This window comes from Ambystoma mexicanum, chromosome 1q (assembly GCF_040938575.1).
Source record: "Ambystoma mexicanum isolate Mex_15411 chromosome 1q, UKY_AmexF1_1, whole genome shotgun sequence".
Classification (NCBI taxonomy): Eukaryota; Metazoa; Chordata; class Amphibia; order Caudata; family Ambystomatidae; genus Ambystoma; species Ambystoma mexicanum.
This window is the reverse complement of record NC_090922.1, coordinates 156,058,699-156,076,790: the sequence shown is the minus strand read 5'-3', so window position 1 is coordinate 156,076,790 and position 18,092 is coordinate 156,058,699. Positions and strand designations below refer to the sequence as shown.

The 18,092-nt window shown below is 42.1% G+C and overlaps 1 protein-coding gene across 1 annotated transcript in view; it reads right to left on the bottom strand.

The window, feature by feature from the left end:
• Positions 1–1,012: 1,012 nt before the first annotated feature.
• Positions 1,013–18,092, bottom strand: part of LOC138525993 (galactoside alpha-(1,2)-fucosyltransferase 2-like) — a 132,640-nt gene continuing 115,560 nt past the window's right edge. The window contains exon 2 of the mRNA XM_069636285.1: positions 1,013–3,913. Within this exon, the coding sequence (XP_069492386.1) occupies positions 2,845–3,913 (1,069 nt within the window). The 3' untranslated portion in view covers positions 1,013–2,844. The remainder of the gene's footprint in view (positions 3,914–18,092) is intronic.

Below are 18,092 nucleotides of genomic sequence, written 5' to 3'. Positions count from 1 at the left end.
AGTAGATGTCAGTCCTGCACTTCTGTGCAACAGGCTCATTTCATCACTTTGTATGTTGCATGGAATGTCGCAGCCTGCTTTCTCCATGGTACTGGCTTAGCTGCTATATCACTTCTGCAAAATGCACAGGAACACCTCTTCCTTCCAACCACACAGGCGATCATCAAAGCCAAGATGGATATTAGAAATGTACAGTGTTTCCTAATTATTTTGCTGCCCTGAACTGGACAGGATGCATGCCATTGTTCTTCCTGCCCCCCAAAGCAAGAAATCACATCTCCAGGAATCAGCAGCAGCATACCCCCAATATACATATGACATGTGATACCAACCCGACAATCACATACTGCTGCATCTGCTTCCCTGGTTCAATTGCTGATGCCATGTTGCAGTGAAATAGCACCCTTCCAAGGTTCATGTAGACACACACTGGCAGACAGATACAGCTCCTAGATAAATCACTCCCCATCACAGCATGAAGCCTGTATCCCTACTCATGTCGCTGTTACACATTTCTCCCTGTCTTTATTAATTTTCCTTTGCCCATTCATTTCCACTCTCTGGAACACCACTACCACCACCATGCATATGCCTCCCTGGCTGGATGATTATGAAAGAAGTGCCCTTGTACAGCAGTCGTTGCCACAGCTCACACCCTAAGCATTGCATGATCTGAGTACAGGGAGAGCAACACATGTGTGGCCACCCCTGACCATATTCCATCTTTCATATTCCATACAGGTGAGTGAGGGTATCCTCTGCTGCATATGCTATAGACATCATGTTGAAATGTCAGCAGAACAGGACATGCAGTCTGATGGTGAGGATGATATGGAAGATGGGTAGCAAGTGCCAGTGCAGCACGTTCACCACAGTGGATGTATTATCCACCCTGAGTTGATGGACAATTATGTTTCTAGGGGCAGCAATATGACTCTCCAACACATATCCCCATCCCAAATATGCACCCACATGATGCACATGTAAATATAATATTTTTTTCGTTCTTTTTTATTTTATGGTTAATCAAATAGCCTTTAACCCATTTTAAGATCATACAGAATTACAAAATAAATTAGAATACAATTTCAAAGTATTTCATCACAGTTAAGATCATATACAATTCATACAATTAAAAGAATCACAATTCATTACACGAGAATAACATTTCCCACTCTTCATAAAATCAAACAAATCATAAAATTCAAAGCAGCAATTATGAAGAACATAGAAAAAATACGAATCAAACTGTTCTAAAAAACCATCAAACCATTAGTCATAATGACATATCGCAGTTGAGAGTATTTACTAAACTTAACGATAGCCTTCTTTCCTGGGTACTATCTTCATCCAGATGCAAGTTTTTAACAAAACCCACAATTGCAATCACAAGTGAGGACTTTCTCCCCCCTAAAATGTCCTCTAGAACCTATCCTCCCAGTCCAGATATCAGTGATGCACATGTTTCCCAAAGTAATACTGCCATTTGGTGCAAGGGGCGGGACAGGTAGCTGGCAGATGATTCAGTGTTTCCATCAAGTCCCATGACTTACAGAATCTACACTGTATATTTTCACTCTGCATGTGACCATATCTCAATTTGATTTAGTGTGACACAAATTCCACCTGAATCTCAGGAACTGCCTTCTCGATGTTCTATTGGCAGAAAAGGAGCCACAATTCCCCATCTCTTATGATCGTACTTGAGGTGCTCCGGTGACTCATAACCATGGCATTTCTCCATGATTTGAATCCAATCCTCATTGTACAGAATTGTCTTGACCCTGAAGGGATTTTGAATAAGATCATCCTCCTGAAGCCCCAAGGAACTCAGCAAGGAGCTAAAGAAGGAAGCTAATTCTTTTAAGAATTTCACATTGGTTGACTGACTTACATTGTGCAGATCTTTATACAATGAGTTATCCAAAGGACTAATAATGTTACGATGGAATGATAAGACTCTCCACTTTGCTGTGGCAGAAAGAGAAGTAAGCCCCAATTCATATTGAATAGCTTCCAGGGGGAGGGAGATCTGAACCCCTATGACCTTTGCCACATTAGACCTTCCAATGTGGGAAGCAAGTCGATAGCCCACAGAGGGAGCAGATCAAATCCATAAAGAAGCTTTGTCACAGTTTTTCCTTCATAAAATCTCAGGGTTGGAAGCAAAGAGAATTTCCTGTATCATGTGTCCACACAGGACATTTGAGCTGACAAGGCAAGTGCACTGCTTCTCAGCCGCTCCCGGGCTGAAATCTATGCAGCTTGACTAAAATAGGAAATCCAAGGTACACAAAACTGTCAACCTTCTCCAAAGGCTCAGTATGCACTTACCATTTGAATCTAGTGGATTATTTTTTCGTAGCACAATGCAACACCTTGGACTTTGGTGGATTTAGCACCAGAGAACTATGATTAACACATTTCAAGAAGGCAGTAATGAGACATTGCAAACCAATTTCTCTACCATCAAAAATGAGGAAGTCATGGCCGTAGCTCAGCCACGTAATGGCAAGGTCATTCATTTTTGGTGGCACAAACCAGACTGGGTCCAGGTATTCTCCCAAATCCGAAATATACAGGTTGAAAAGACAGGGGGCTAAAATGCAGTATTTTTATGGCGAATTTAAGCCACACATCACCCTATCCACTGTATTGCAATTTGATAGATACCCTGTACCATAAACATTGTTTGCCACTTTCACAATCTGATTGATTCCTCAAATTATTGTTAAAATACTAAAATTTACATTTTCTAATCAGAACATTTCTAAATTGCAAAAGAAAAAAAAATGCAAAGCTCTGTAAGAATAACCAACTCTGAACTATTTGTGCTATGAATAGTCAATGTTTTCCTGAGAGAAGAGGTGAAAGGTCAGCAGGAATGCCAATCCATTCAGGAGGGTATGAAGCATTAAAATGGAAGAGATTGAGAAAATAGGTAGTAGGTATGGTATAATTGTCGAGGTAGATAACCTCTCCACCTGCCAGGATCCCAGCCCAAATCCCAAAGGAGCCAACTGTCATGATGGTGTGATTACAGTGACAGAGAAGAGAAAAGTCCTTTCCAGGAGATGACTCATTACTATCACCAGAGAAGTAGACATCACCTTTGGAGGTGTTTATATTCTCCTTGCACCACTGCATTCCATTGCTCGTCACCACAAAAACCGGCTCCTCGTATTTGTCTCGAAAATAACCCATAGCCTTTTCCAAGTAGACTTTATCAGCCAAAACACCTTTCCACCTATTGGGCAAAATATAGACAAAGTCTCCCCTTCGAACATGAACTCCAATGTAAGTCACATTCTTCCGTGAGCCCTTCAGCTTTTCCAGGTACTCATTTGCCTCCTCTATGAGAAAGTCATGAAAGGTGAATTCCCTGCGGATTTCATCACGAATGTTGTAGAAGAATGTCCATGAGAAGGGAGTACCAGTGAAATAGACATACTTCTCGGTGATGTGGTTATACTCCTCACACATCCAGTTGTTCAAAAAATATTTCTTCCATTTTATCCTCTTGATCACACTGTCATGCAGCTGTGGCAATCTGATCTTGAATATAGGAGATAGAAAGTTGAACATTTCCGGTATTATGTAAGCCGGACGTCCGTTGATCCTGGCCAAAGCATACAATGCCGCATACTCGCCAAGCTGATTGCCCAGCCGGCTTTGGGAATTAATAGTCCAGGCCCCATCAACTAGGCTATTGGTCATTAGATGTACATTCTTGGGTTTATCGTTAACGTTGGTCAATGGTTGAACACTGTGATCTGTTGTAAATTGATGGTTAAGATGGTAATAATAGGACATGGATACAATCCCAAGGAAGCTGAAGAAAGCAAGAATGATGGTCCTCCTCGGGCTACACCAAGTCATCCGCAGAGACATCTCTCCCTCACAACAGGTTGACCTGAAAAAAGGGGTAGAAAATGAAATAAGATATATTTCCTACTGATAAGTTAAATCTACTTTTTTTACTACCTTAACGATAGCAACTTTCAACAAGATCACTTAAAACACTTATAATGTTGGGGACATTTAATGTGTCAATGGGCATGTTGTTGCTTCAGCACTGGGCAAGGAAAAAATATCCCTCAAAGGAGAGGCCAAGATGCTATGACCTGAAAAAAACAACGTTAACACAACAGACCTTGAGCATATGTGCGTAGTACAATCTTTGTGATATAGGGGAATAGCAATGCTTTTACCAAGACAAAACATACAATTATCTATTTAACAAATTGTTTCCTAAACTCAATTTATGCACATCTTCAATATTGCCTGACATCTTACTCGAAGGTTCAGAGTAAGTAAAAAGTGCAACACATAACATTCAGCAAATAAAGTGACATGTGCTCCTCACAATATGCAAACATTCGATAAATTATTACAATCTTTCATCAAACAATTAATACATCCAATTCCTTAAACAACAATACATAGTAAGGGTTATTATTTAAGCAATAGAACCCGAGCGTCGGGGGCATTACCGTCTCAGGTAATGCCCCGGGGCCCACAGGTAAGGACCCGAGCGAAGCGAGGGCCTTACCGAAGGCCCCGGGGCATTACCTGAGACGGTAATGCCCCCGACGCGAGGGTTCTATTGCTATTAGTACCCCGGCCCGCAAAAATTGCGTGACCGGGGCACTAAAAGCTTTTTTTTTTGTCCTGAAACGCTGCAGCATTTCGGCGCTGCAGCGTTTCAGGAGAAAAAAAAAACGACCAAGAAAATGGCCTGCGCCATGGTAAGGGAAAACGGAGTCCGTTTTCCCTTTCCATGGCGGGCATCGGGAGCGGACGCGCTGGGAACACAATTGTTCCCAGCGCGTCCGCTCCCGAAAAAGGATAAAAAATAAGGTAAGTGGGGTTTGGAGGGCGGGAGTGGGATGGGGGACAAAAAAAGAAAAAAAAAGCGTACCTGTGTCCCCGGCGGGGGACGAGGGAAGCCTCCAGCCGTGTGGAGGTGCGGAGCGGGGATGGCCCCGCTCTGAGTCTCCACACGGTTGTAGGCTTTCCTCGTCCACTGCCGGGGACGCAGGAACAAGAAGGTAAGTGGTGGGGGGGAGGGGAGGGGAGGGAATTTAGAAAAAATAAAATGCCTTACCCGGGTCCCCCGCGGGGGGTGAAGGCAGCCTCTCAGCCGCAGGGAGGCTCGGAGCGGGGATGGCCCCGCTTCGAGCCTCCTCATTGGCTGAGGGGCTGCCACGCCCCCTGCCGGGAATAAAGGCAGTGGAATCCCGATGAAGGGATTCCCGGCCGGGTAGGGACCTGGCGAGAGCCAATCAGAATGGCTCTTGCCTTCTGATTGTCTCTCGCCGGGTTACTAATAAACAATATGCCCTGAGAAGGGGGACATTACCACTTCAGGTAATGCCCCGGGGCCCATAGTTACAGGCCCGAGCGACCACACACAAACGTTACTGCATCATGGTCAGCCTTTGGCTACTGAGGCAAAAGTATCCCGGCATGAATTAAACATCTTGACCTCCAGTGGTGTAGACAGTACCAGGCATTATTTACATCGGCTAATATGTGATTTCAACTGAACATTCAACAACTCTGTGGTATTACAGAATGATTGGAGGCATAGGTGCTCAGTACAGGAGGGCACTTGCCCTCACTCTGCTTAAACAACAGGGGCATGAGTGTCATTTTGCCCCCTTGTAGATTGTATAACCAACTGGAAAAGAAACTGGATTCAGTGTCCTGCTCTTCTGAGCCACCAGTGGCTGGCAGGGCTTCTGGCTCCTCTCTTGTTGGGCTCAGGCTTTGTGAGGTTTTAGCATGCATTATGGAAAATTACAATTACTGCTCAACTCAAAGTTGGAAGTCCGCCTCATTGTCACCTCAGCTTTGATTGGGGTGGGGGACGGGTTGGGAGGGCAGGGCAACGCTCTTGTTGGACATGGCAGAAGAAGGGAATCCTAATATAGAATGCTGCAAGGCTGCTCAGCAGGTTAGGCAACTGTTGCTGAGATGTTAGATGGTGAGACCCGCCTGTAAATGCTTTGGCTTTTTTCCAATTCCTGTTGCTAAAAGTGCTGTAAAATGTGTAGTTTGGCCCTTGGTATGGATACAACTCACTCGATTCTTGGTGTGGGAATTTACGCCCTGTCGCAAAAATCCAAATTTGGTCTGTCCCTATAGCGAAACTGAACAGTTGCTACCCATGACCAGAAGATATGATCTTTAATGAAGATTGCCAACAGGAGGACACTTAAGGCCTTGCCTTCTCTTTTCCTCTCAGATCTTTAACCAGTCATAATCATAGTGCCAATGTTTAATTCGCCAATTTATATTTTACCCTTGGGTCACTGCAGAAGTTGTTCCTGCCTGGAACTAAACGATTGAGTTTTGCATGAGTGGCTATCAGAAGCCCGGCCATGCATTGAATAGCATGTGATGTTATGCAGAAGGGCAGCATTTCTTGAAAGGAAACGACTTTGCAGGGTTGGACGTGGTTTATACTGAAAACTCCAGGAGACATTCATCTACTGAGGAGTGTTCAAACAGAAAATTTATTTTAAAGAAAACAAAGGTGTTGCCGTTGAACATTGGTCTAAACTGAAAAAGCAGAATCTAAAACAGCACTAAAGTCAACCTGGGATGTGCACTTTAATAAAACAAGGGTCATAATCCGTTTCAACCCCATCAATAGTGGGGCTCTACCAAGAGCTTTCACTGGTGATGGACACTCACACAAGCATATATACCGGCACACAGGGGTGCATCTAAGCTAAAGTTTAGGGGGCTGAGGATGTTAACCCTTCAAATGTTAGGAGAAAGGCTAACTTCAGCGATTGTGAGGGAGAGGTGAAATTATTTATTTTTGTGTGGAGTCATCTAACTTCTTTACACATTCTAACAAGACTATTCTGGTGCTGCTTCAATGTTGCACGCAGTTAACTCTCCCCTTCAGGTTGAAACCACACACTTAAGAACTGCTATGAGAATGAGATGTCTCTTGTCCCTCCTCACTCCCCCACACCCTTGAAATCACTCCGCTGGCATACAAGTATTAACCCCACATCACGATTTTAATGACCTAAAAACGTATGCACAGAATGCAGCGGTGAACAATGAACTGCTTTACATGAGTAATTGCTGGGCCTTTGTTAACAGCACAGGCACTGTGTATTGTCTGTGTCCGCCACACCTCCCCAGGTCAGCCAGGTCAAGTCAACATAACCCAAAATGGAGGTCCCGAGGGGGCGGCTAAAGCCCTATCACTCCAAGGGTCATGGAACCATTGTTTGCACACCCACAAACGCACACCAACATACAATACAAGCCTTGTAACACACTGAAGAACATTCAAACATAAACATACGCATATACGCAGGACACTCGCACAAACATATATACAGGCTGGCCAATCAATCTCAGGAGCCGGCCTGCCTCATTCCCGGCCTGGCGACTCTGTGATCTAATCTGCTCACTGCGCAGATTCCATTACCCAGCCCTAGTTTCATAGAGGGAGCACACGTGAAGCTGGGGCCTCACTGAAATATGCCAACAAGGATTCTGGTATTTGTAGTCTCTCAGTCATGATGGGGGGAATGTCACAATTGTACACGTTTTGCCTACTAAATGTCTTAAGTTTAAAAAAGATTGGCTTGAAAAGTACACAAACCATGGTAAGGTATGCACACAAATATATAAATCCTTAAATATATTTGTGTGCGTGCCTCATTCTGGTGTTTGTACTTTTCAGGGCATCTCATAAAGCAGAGCATTGTTGAAAGTTGAAAGCCAAATAGCGGGGTGAGGAGGGGAGATGAGAGTGCAAGGGAGTCGTGAATATATGCCCAGGATCTCATGTGGCAAGAGAGTTTACAATCCTGGAGACTGGAGCAGTTATTTGCCCTCATTGTGGCCCCATGCTGATTTCAGGGCACAAGAAAAGGAAACATGTGGGTGGACAGTGTCGCTTTTTTCAGGGGGCAGACACAACACCCTGTGCGTGTTTTTGAGGCTAGTGATCTTGCTTCAAGTTTTTGGCTACCAGGATTTCACTCAGGTTGCACATTACCAGTGTTGATGCTTACCCAAAAGACCACACAAAATTGTCACCAGAGTACATGTCTCATATTTGGATATTGTGTTTTCCAGGGAATGTTGCACTATGGATTGCTGGGTTTTAAAGGTGAGCACCTTGTATTTGTGCCCAGCATAGTTATTGGAAAGAATCAGTATGAAAGAAATGACACAATTTTTAAACTATTGTTTTGAACATTTAACTTCCAGCTCCCTCCCTCTGAACTCTGCCTCCTCGGAACCTCCTCGGCCCTTATGTGAACCCACTTTAAATTTGTTCCATTTCCACCACTGCATATGTACACGGACACACACTGCAAGCCTTTGAACACACCGAAAACACGTTCAAATATACACGCACACATATGCACACACTTTTTTTTGTTTTAATTTACCTCAGTTCCCTTGGTGCTGCTTCGATAAACTCATGGTCCGGGCACGCGACTTCAGCTGCATGTTCTCTGCTTTCTGTTTCTCCAGAACTAGTTGGGTCCGTGCACAGAGCGAGGTCTTGGTTGCCTAGCAGCCATTCTAAATTGTTGGCAAGCACTATGCTGACTCGGAGGTCAGAATGTTCAAAGAAACACAGTACTTAGGCAGGAAGGTGCCGAGGAGTTTGGTCTTTTTAAAAAAAATATTTAGGCCCCCCTCCCGCAATGCCAATGGTGCCACCCCGCCATTACTGACAGATGTGGAATCAGAGAAAAAAGATGTTTTGAATCGAGAAGGGTACATATTGTATTTTTTAAGGTTAGGAGTAGAATGAGAGCAGCAGTAACAGAGGAATACCATGAGATGGGGAACAGCCTTGTATTTGGAGAAATACAGGGTCTGATTTATAGAAGAATTTCAAATTCTAAGTACTTGGCTTATAAAAAAATGTGCGCCTACTTGCACGAACATTTTTTTTGCACGTTCCACATATTCATATATTCTAACTGCAAAGTAACCAGAGGTGCAAAGAAATTCGAGTTGTGCCAGAAGGCCAAAACACGCCCTCATGCAAACCGAGGTTTGTGGGTGAATTTTCCTGACATGAAATTGCGTGTTGGAATGGGGAATATGCATGTTCCGCATTCCAACACGCATTCCAAGATGCTCAGACTTTTGCACTTATATTGAACTTGTTTGAAATACCCCTATGAGAATGACAGATCACACCAATGAGGGTTGTTGGCTGCTTTGCATAAAACCAAAGAGCATTTTAGGAACATAAAAATAGCCACATATCCTTCATTTATCTAGTATGTATGAGATGAAATGGTTATAGGCTTGAATCATTGAGCACATAATGCTCACCTGGCTTGGTGTTATTTCGTTTTTTCACAACCATCTCAATAACAATGAAGTGCTTGTAGCAATCAACCAGACACGGATTTGAGTAGCTGTAAAATTTGCATGCAAGGATAATTTGACTGCAATATTTGTCATTGGCAGTAGTTTTGTCGCCTCTCATGCTTGTAGAGAGATACCCAGGATTTTGCAACAGGGTACAAGAGAGTGCGGGGCAGTCAAGGCAGCCTGGGGAACTGGGTGCTGGGGATGCCCTGTACTGGAAACAAGTTGGTGCTTTCTTGCCCAGCTTGACATCTGTGAGTCGACATGACTAACAAGTGGTACGCTGGTGAGATTTGTTTTTACTGTTTTGTGATATAACGTATGTACCATTTCAGGAGCAACGGTTGTGAGCTAATAGAAATGGTTAGACACATATTACCACTCTCAGAGGTGGATTTGCTTTGTGTTTTGACTAGATGCCACAGGACTACTGCTGGGGAGGAATTGACATCACACATATCCATGATAAACCAACAGCATGATTCTATAGTTGATGTTTCCCCCATCACTTCCTCTGTCCTGAAAAGACCAGGCCTGTACTTCACCCTTACTTCTACCAATATAAAGAAGAGCATTACAGATTATTTTATTGGGGGGAGAAGTGCTAGTGAGGGGGATAACACCACTGCTAACGATTAGAGTGTGATTGTATTTGAGGAGAGACTGACGGTAACTACGGAGGAAGAGGATAAGCCCTGAATGGTTTGAATGCCCGAAAGAGATTTGAAGATCTGCCGGAGCAGGAATATTTATCAGCTTCTCCAGACCTCTTTTTTATTTCAACAAACGGAGGTGAAAGTGCAGTAGAGCCAGAGACAATAGTTGCAAGAGAGTGTCGGGCAGAGGAGGCGGAAGCACAGGTATCCAATCAAATTAATCATTAGACACTTGTGGCTCTGAACTTTGTCATGAACTCATTAGTAAAGGTCTTTGAGTTACTCAGACGGGGAGAGACGGGATAAGCACTCACACTGATGGAACTCCAAAGAAGCAATCTATCACTTATAGCAGGTAAATCAATCGAGCGCGATATCACAAAAAAACAGGACCAATTTAAGGAAGATGTAAAAAAAGCAGGCGGCTATGTTGGTTGATTTCCAGGGGAAATGACTATGCCTGGAGAAGAACAACAATCAGGAGAATATTAAAAGTCTATTGAACTCGCAAAGATATGAATTCATTGTCCATTTTAGTCACGTAACTGTGTTAAGAGAACCCTCAACCAAAGTTCAGGAAATTAGCCCAGGTGTGGGGGCAGTGTCACCGCCGTCCATGGGGGCAATCAACAAAAGCTACCCCAGCAAGAAGCAGAATCTTTTTAAATGGAGGTGAGTGTCTTCAATGACAATCCTCAGTTGCTGTCCTTTATGGGCACATTTTCCAGATTAGGTTTGATTATAAATGCAGAGCCGGAGGATATTTTTGCATGTGAAGTTGCACAGGGATTTAATAGACAGGCCCTGGGCTTGCAGGGAATGGATATCCCGAGGGAGGTCCATCCCATAGGTTTTGCAGGGGGGGTGACCTTCTCCAACAAAGGGGGAAGAAAGAACATAAAAGTGAATCCACCACTGCAATGACAAAAGTAAACGAAAATTAAAAAAGTGAAAAAGAAGCATCAAGGTTCGCTGAATAGAATTGTTAATAATGTTGAAATGGGAAGCAGAGAGGGAGGTGCTGTAAAAAGGACTGACACACAAGAAAGCAAGATCAAAACTGTGGCTCCACTATTCCTAAAAACAAAAAAATGGAAAAAGGAATGACCCGAGAACTTACAGAAAAAAATGATAATGAAAGTTTGGTGGAGGTGACATTGACAAATTAGGACGGCAGATTCAGCTCTTTTGAGATCAGCGGTGGCAGTAGGGAGGTGCAGCCAATCATATGGCCACCCAATATGTGGAGAGTACTAATAGAGTAGACCAGGAAGGAACAGCACAGAGGGTGGGAATACACCCCCCAAACTTTATGATGGTGAAAGTCACGCAGGTCCATCAAGCAGATCTAGGCCAGGATAGAGGAACAATACAAACAGAAATGGGTGATAAGAATTTTGAGGGCAGATGGCATGAACGCCAAACAAAGGGGCTGGTAGGTAAGGCTGTTCTACTGGTCGGTGACATACCTCCTCAGCAAAGTAATCGACAAAAGAATACATACAGCCAGATTGTATGAACTCTGGGTGCCTCACAGAAACTAGAGGAGAGGGAAAACCTTCAGGGAAATGAGCAGACTTGTTATGTTTTAGAATTAATGTTTCCAATTGAGGACAAAATCTGTCTAAACCAAAGGATGATACTAGTGATTTTTCAAGACATATGCAAGTTGGGCTAATTGAACTCAAGCAATATTGCATGTGTGGATTTTATCTATGAGAATAACCTAGTTTTGCTATAATAAACATGCACTTTGTTTAGGGAGCTGCTGTTGTCCTCAATTGATGAACCGAGACTAGGTGGTTTTGACTTTTACGCTAAGCATTCTTTGAAGAATGACCACGATATTTCCTTTAACGTTCCTGTCTCCTGCACTGTGGAATCCGACAATCATAGAATTGCAGGAGACTGGTAAAACATGCAAAAGGACACAGAGGATTGGTCGTGGCTAGTTGGCCATCTGACCGCTTTCGAGATGAGTAGGGGATGTAAGCAGACTGGCTTTTAGCATCTGCAGTTGGAACATGCAAGGGTTCAACCATATTTTAGAGGACAAAACGATTGGATTTGTACTAAGTAAACATGATTTGATATGCCCGCAGGATACCTTTCTTTGTTAGGAGGTGGTCTTGGATGGTTTGCACACCTTTGAACAAAATGCGGTAAAGGGTATGAGTGGTAGGCCAAATGGGGGGCTTTGGACTATGGTGCGCACTTCCAAATTCGTGCAGGCTTTGGTGTAGGATAGCACGTTGGTGGGAATGCTGGTAGTGGAAGTTGTGTTTGGTTGGGAGGGAAAGGGAAAAAAAGTGCTATTGGTAAACATCTACTGTAATTATTTAGACAATAATGTAGAGATACTGCTGGCTCATACTGAGGTTTTTTTGTACATCTGGTATGTGGAGAAATCAGGGGAAATCGTACTGCTTGGGAATTTTAACGTGGATTGTAGATCCTGGACAGACCACGAAGGCCCTTATGGTGAGGAGCTCCCGCAGTATAGAAAGGGGCAATCCATGCAGGGTTTGAAATGGGCTCCATTATTTGAAGAATAGAGTTTGTCTGTCTTGTATAACAAAGACTTAAAACATGAGAAGAACTGGGCCACATGGCATAATGTGGCAAAGTACTCCTACATCGACTACTTTATTTTCATAGAAGCTGTGGCACTTAGTTTGGAAAATGTTGAGAATGAGGATGGGCACCATCAATGGTTATGCACTTCCTTTGAGGGTGATGTCGATATAAAGAATAGGTGCACCATGGGAACCTTGTCTGTAAATAGGGGGAAAAATACCTTGAAATGGCTGCCAAAACAAATGAGAGAATTTAATGGGCATCTAAGCAATCCGGTAGCAGCCTAGACTAACGCAAGTTTCGGCACGCATTGCAATCCATGGGTTTTCCCACTCTTTATTAGGGAACATGTTAATCTTGTGGCCAGTGGTAAAAAAAGGACTCCTTTGAGGAAGAGGGTCTTTAGTAGAGAGATTCAGGACTCTATAAGGCACATGAGGCAAAGCCTCAGATGGGCAAAGAAAAACATTAACGATAGTAGGTAGCAGTTGGAGGTGATACAAATGGTGAAACATAGCCACAAGAATAGAATAAAGATGTTACGCTTGGTGCAATACCAAGTGGCTGGAGAAAATATGTTGACCTGTATAAGTAAAAAAAGTTCATAATTACTGGAAGTTAGTTTACAACTGAGACAATTCCAGTCTCTGGTGCAGGAAAATCCAATTGAAGAGTCAATTTGGATAAATCATTATTCGCAGTTGTATGGAAGCAAGCTCAAGGATAGGAACTCAGCAGTTGTAGGGTGTTATTCTAAATGGGAACTGCTCTTTTCTAGAGGCAGCATTGAGGAAAGTATAAGGAAGAGCAATAACTCAAGAGCACCGGTTCTGAATAAACTCTGCAATTTGGTCTTGAAAGAAGACCCTAAATTGTGGTGAGGTGTATTGTTCAAGCTCTTTCAAGAAATTGTACAGCTCGAACAGAGACCATCAAGTAGGAAGCAATCGAACATAGTGATGATTTTTAAAAAAGGCAGCACAGTAGATCCGCTAAATTAGCGCCTGATAGCCCTGCTGGATGTGGACTCAAAGATCTTTGCCAACCACATATGGAAGGAACTTAATATGTGGGCAGAGAACAATGAGATATTGAGTCCCATGCCAGATGGGTTTTCGGGCCGGGTTGGCATAATTTCTGCTTGCTATCTTAACAATAAGGTCCAGAAGTTAGCCTGGAAGCAAAAAGATGATAATATCCATGCGGCCATGATCGATTTGTCACTGGTGTTTGATCTTGTCATCAGAGGACTGCTATGGACAAAGTTGAGGGATAGGTGCTTGCCCACTGGACTTCTGGCAATTCTAATACACCTACGTAGAGACACCACAATGAGAGTTTGTATGAAAATGAAGGGTGACTGTATGACTAACATGTCTACTAGTTGCGGTCTACGTCAAATCTGTATATTAGCCCCCACTCTATTTAACATCTATTTAGAGGACTTCGGGGGGGAAATTAAAGATCATTTTGTATCGCCCCTATTATAAATGGGCTCAAGACCTCATGGATCTCATAAGCAGACAACATTGTCCTTTTGGATCGCACAAGAATAGGGCTGCTGAGATTACTAAATGCCTTCCAGGCATTTTGCAAGTGGAATGATCTGAGAATTAATACAATAAAGACTAAAGTTGTCTCCTTTGCAAAGGGCCAAAGGATTTAGGTTGTTGCTGAATTTAGATACGTGGGTCTCTTTATAACTGCACAACCCAGTAAGAGCAGTCTAGTGAATCATTTGAATGAGAAAGCCAAAAATCGAGCGATTCAAATGAAGCATTTCCACAGCAAATTCAGGAAATGTTCACTTCTCCCGGCTCAGAAATGTTATGAGGCAAAGGTGGTACCATCTCTGATTCATGGGTTGGAGGTTTACCACTTGCTGGAAAGTTTTGACTTTATGGTGATAGAAGGTTTGATTTTATTTTCATTTTATTTTTTTATTTATAATTAATGTGGTTTACTTAAAAACTTTACACATATATTTCCTAAAATCTTACAATTACAAAATTCATCAATTCATAATCAAGGTGTCTCAAACATCAGATTCAGATACAAACTTACTCAAAAGTACAATTAATAAGGAAGGTTTGATTTGGAAATCTGTTCTTGGCTTACCAATGGCAGTCCCTATGGCCACAGTGAGATTTGTGTTAGGCCTTGTATCAATAAATGCCCGAATTTTGGTTCCATGTAATAATGTCCCCTCAAAAATAACGCTTGCAAAATAATTGCTGTTTTTTGAAAGAACATTGTTACATGGAACATGTGGGGGACACCCCTGCAACCCACCAAACCTTTTTTTTTCTTCAAGGGGAGCAGGGGACACCCTCGCAGCCCCCGCTCCCCCTGTCTCTATAAATATGGTCACCTATATAATGTTGCCACATCTTTTCCCGGTGACATTATATATGGCGACCATATATATATACATAGGGATATTATTACCTGATACACGTATTTTGTGGAAAAAATACTGCTATGCAATAAATTAAAAGTTCCTCCTCATTGCTATTTATATGTATTGCTAAAAATTGAGGGATTTGACAGCATAGATTGGCATATGACAAACTGTAGATTATGGCTCGATAGGTATAGTTTGAAATATGAAGAGATGTTGTACAATCAACATGCATATGAGAAACGAGTACCGTAGTTTATTTGGGGGTTGGTTCTGAGTACAACTTCTTATGCCGGTGACCTCAATGTACCACATTTTTGTGTGGTGTTGCATTGGTCTGGTAGTTCTAGGAGGGACCAGTTCTCCCCCTCCTTGGTTTCTTGCAAAGTCTATGAACCACACCGTGACTGCGCCACCGAAATCTATTTGACTCCAGAAAAGATTTCCCTTTGTCACTGTGATTGTAGTCAAAAGAAATTTATGAATTCATTGCCCCATTGGTTTACACGTGTTTCGGCCTCTCAAGGGCCTTTGTCTAAACAGAAAGTTTTCTGGGAAAGTTAACTCATAACAATACTTTGAAGCGAGGAAACATGCCTGTATCCAAGAACAGGTAAGAGGGGGCCAGGGGACGTTTATATATGTCCGCAACTGGTTTTTAAGAACGTGCACTTGAAACAATGCTAAGAGGCGTGCAGAGGCTTGCGCGGGTCTACCTTGACTCTCGTTTTTATATATCTGCGTCTCCGTAACAGATTAAGCATCTGTACGGACAAGCTTGACTCAATCAGTAAATCCAAACTTAAATACAACAGTCGTCAGTGCCAACAAGTAATTTTACATTACCTGAACGGACGTTTATGTTTTAGACTGGCTGGATTTAGCATTCTCTATAACCATACAATAATTAAATCTGTAAGCACTTTAGACTACAGATTTTTTAGTACTATGTTTTCACTTTACAGGAATTAACCCGTGACTTAACAGAACTCAAATTAGGAAGCAGTTTTTATTATTCATAACATCGGGAAACATAAGAGGATTTTGCATAATTAAACTGTACCAGATGTAGCGTGTTAAGGGGCCATTTGTCCTAAATAGTGTGAACATTAACATAATTGTGTTGAAACTTGAGGTACAACCTATTTTACCTCACTACACAGGATTTAGGTTTTGGTACATAAAGGAGTACATCTGATTAGAATAATGGACAATTAAATTCTCCTTTTCACACATTTCTATCTCATTGTGAATATAATTTATACGTTAATTTCATGTGTATTACTATCTTTAAAGTATTATTATGATTTAACTTGCCCAGAAAACTTTCTGTTTTGACCAAGGCCCTTGAGAGGCCGAAACACGTGTAAACCAATGGGGTAATGAATGAATACATTTCTTTTTACTACAATCACAGTGACAAAGGGAAATCTTTTCTGGAATCAAACAGATTTTGGTGGCGCAGTCAAGGTGTGTTTCATAGACTTTGCATATAAGAAACGGCTTTGGAGGGCAGACTGATGTGCCACATATGATAGCCTCCCTAAGTACAAGAAAACTATGGATTTTGGAATGGTATATAAAAAGTGAAATACCTGTGCTCCATTCTTATGTAAATTGCTTTCAACAAATGACTGCAATGTCTTGCTTCTATTTAGACTGAATCTCTTATTAACACAAGAAAATCCTTTTCAATGGAAAAAAGAATCAGTGATTGATGAAATGTGTATATATTGTGGAGGGGAAGATGAATCACCATAACATTTGGTGGTGGCTTGTCCAAGTCTGAGAGAAAGAAGGAATTTGTGTTTTAGAACGTGTTGGTTAAAATGTGGCACTTTATCAGAGGAAGATATGTGGCTATATGTCCAAAGTCTGTCCACCTGAGACTGGCGAAAAAGTGTATACCCATTTTTATTAGGTCTAGAATTAACTACTCATTAAGAGTAATCATTTTAAGGGATAATTGCTGATATGGTTTAATTATGAATTGTGTACATTGATGATTTTTAGAAAACCTTTGGTGGAGTGTAGTTTTATGTGTAAAGTGATGGATTTTAAGCAAATCTTAGTGATGTACTGTTAAGTTGTGTAATTTGTGTGTGTATTTAAACGAAATTTGACAGTGTTTAATAAATACAATAAATACTGTTTGATGAGACACAATGACAATCACATTTCAAGAGCCAGTGAATATTGTTTCAGAATTTCTGTGCCAGAAAAAAATATTATTCTGTTTGTTGACATTCTATGCCCAGGCTCATCCATCATATGTCAAGGTGATGATCATAAATTAATGGTTTGCCAGTACTATCTATGTTTAACTAAATCATGTTCCACTATGCCCCTAGTGGGGACTCATCTCTATGCTGCTTCGATGATGTGACTCAATTATGCCACAGTTGCTCCTTATTCGTGATTCTGGTGTTGCGCCTTCGTGCACTTTTGGTGCTTAAATACCAGTTGCATTGTCCAAACTCTGCTCGGTACAAGACACCAGTTACAACCTCCTGATATGGACACACTACTCCATGTGTGACATCCTCAATAATCGCAGTGAGACCTGTAGAATCAGATGAATTATGCCAGGGTGATTTACATGAGTAGGGCACAATGCACAAGGCAGGGGACACAAGCACTGAAGAAAATATTGCAAACCTAGCCTCCAGAACATGAAACAATACTGCACATGTTCCCGCCAGAACAGAACAAAATGCCTCAGATGTGCCCCACCCTACAGATCTAAAACAATATCTGGAACTGGACCGAAATTACTTTTTAATTAATTATTCTACTGATCATTCCTTCTGATAAGCGTTGTAATGTAATCTTTGGTATTCAATTGATTGCTACACAAATGAAGTCTAATGATGCATTCTGCACTGTCCCTTTCAAGTCCATTCAGAGGGATCGGCCAAACACGGTAAATGGCTCTGAGGTTGAACAAAGTGAGGGAGGGGAGCCATCCTCAGCAGGATGGAGAGGGACATTAAAGCACGGCATGGGCAGATGTTCTGCATACCAACAATCATAATCACAACCCCTCACATTGTTTTCTTGTCGATTGACATGATTTATTC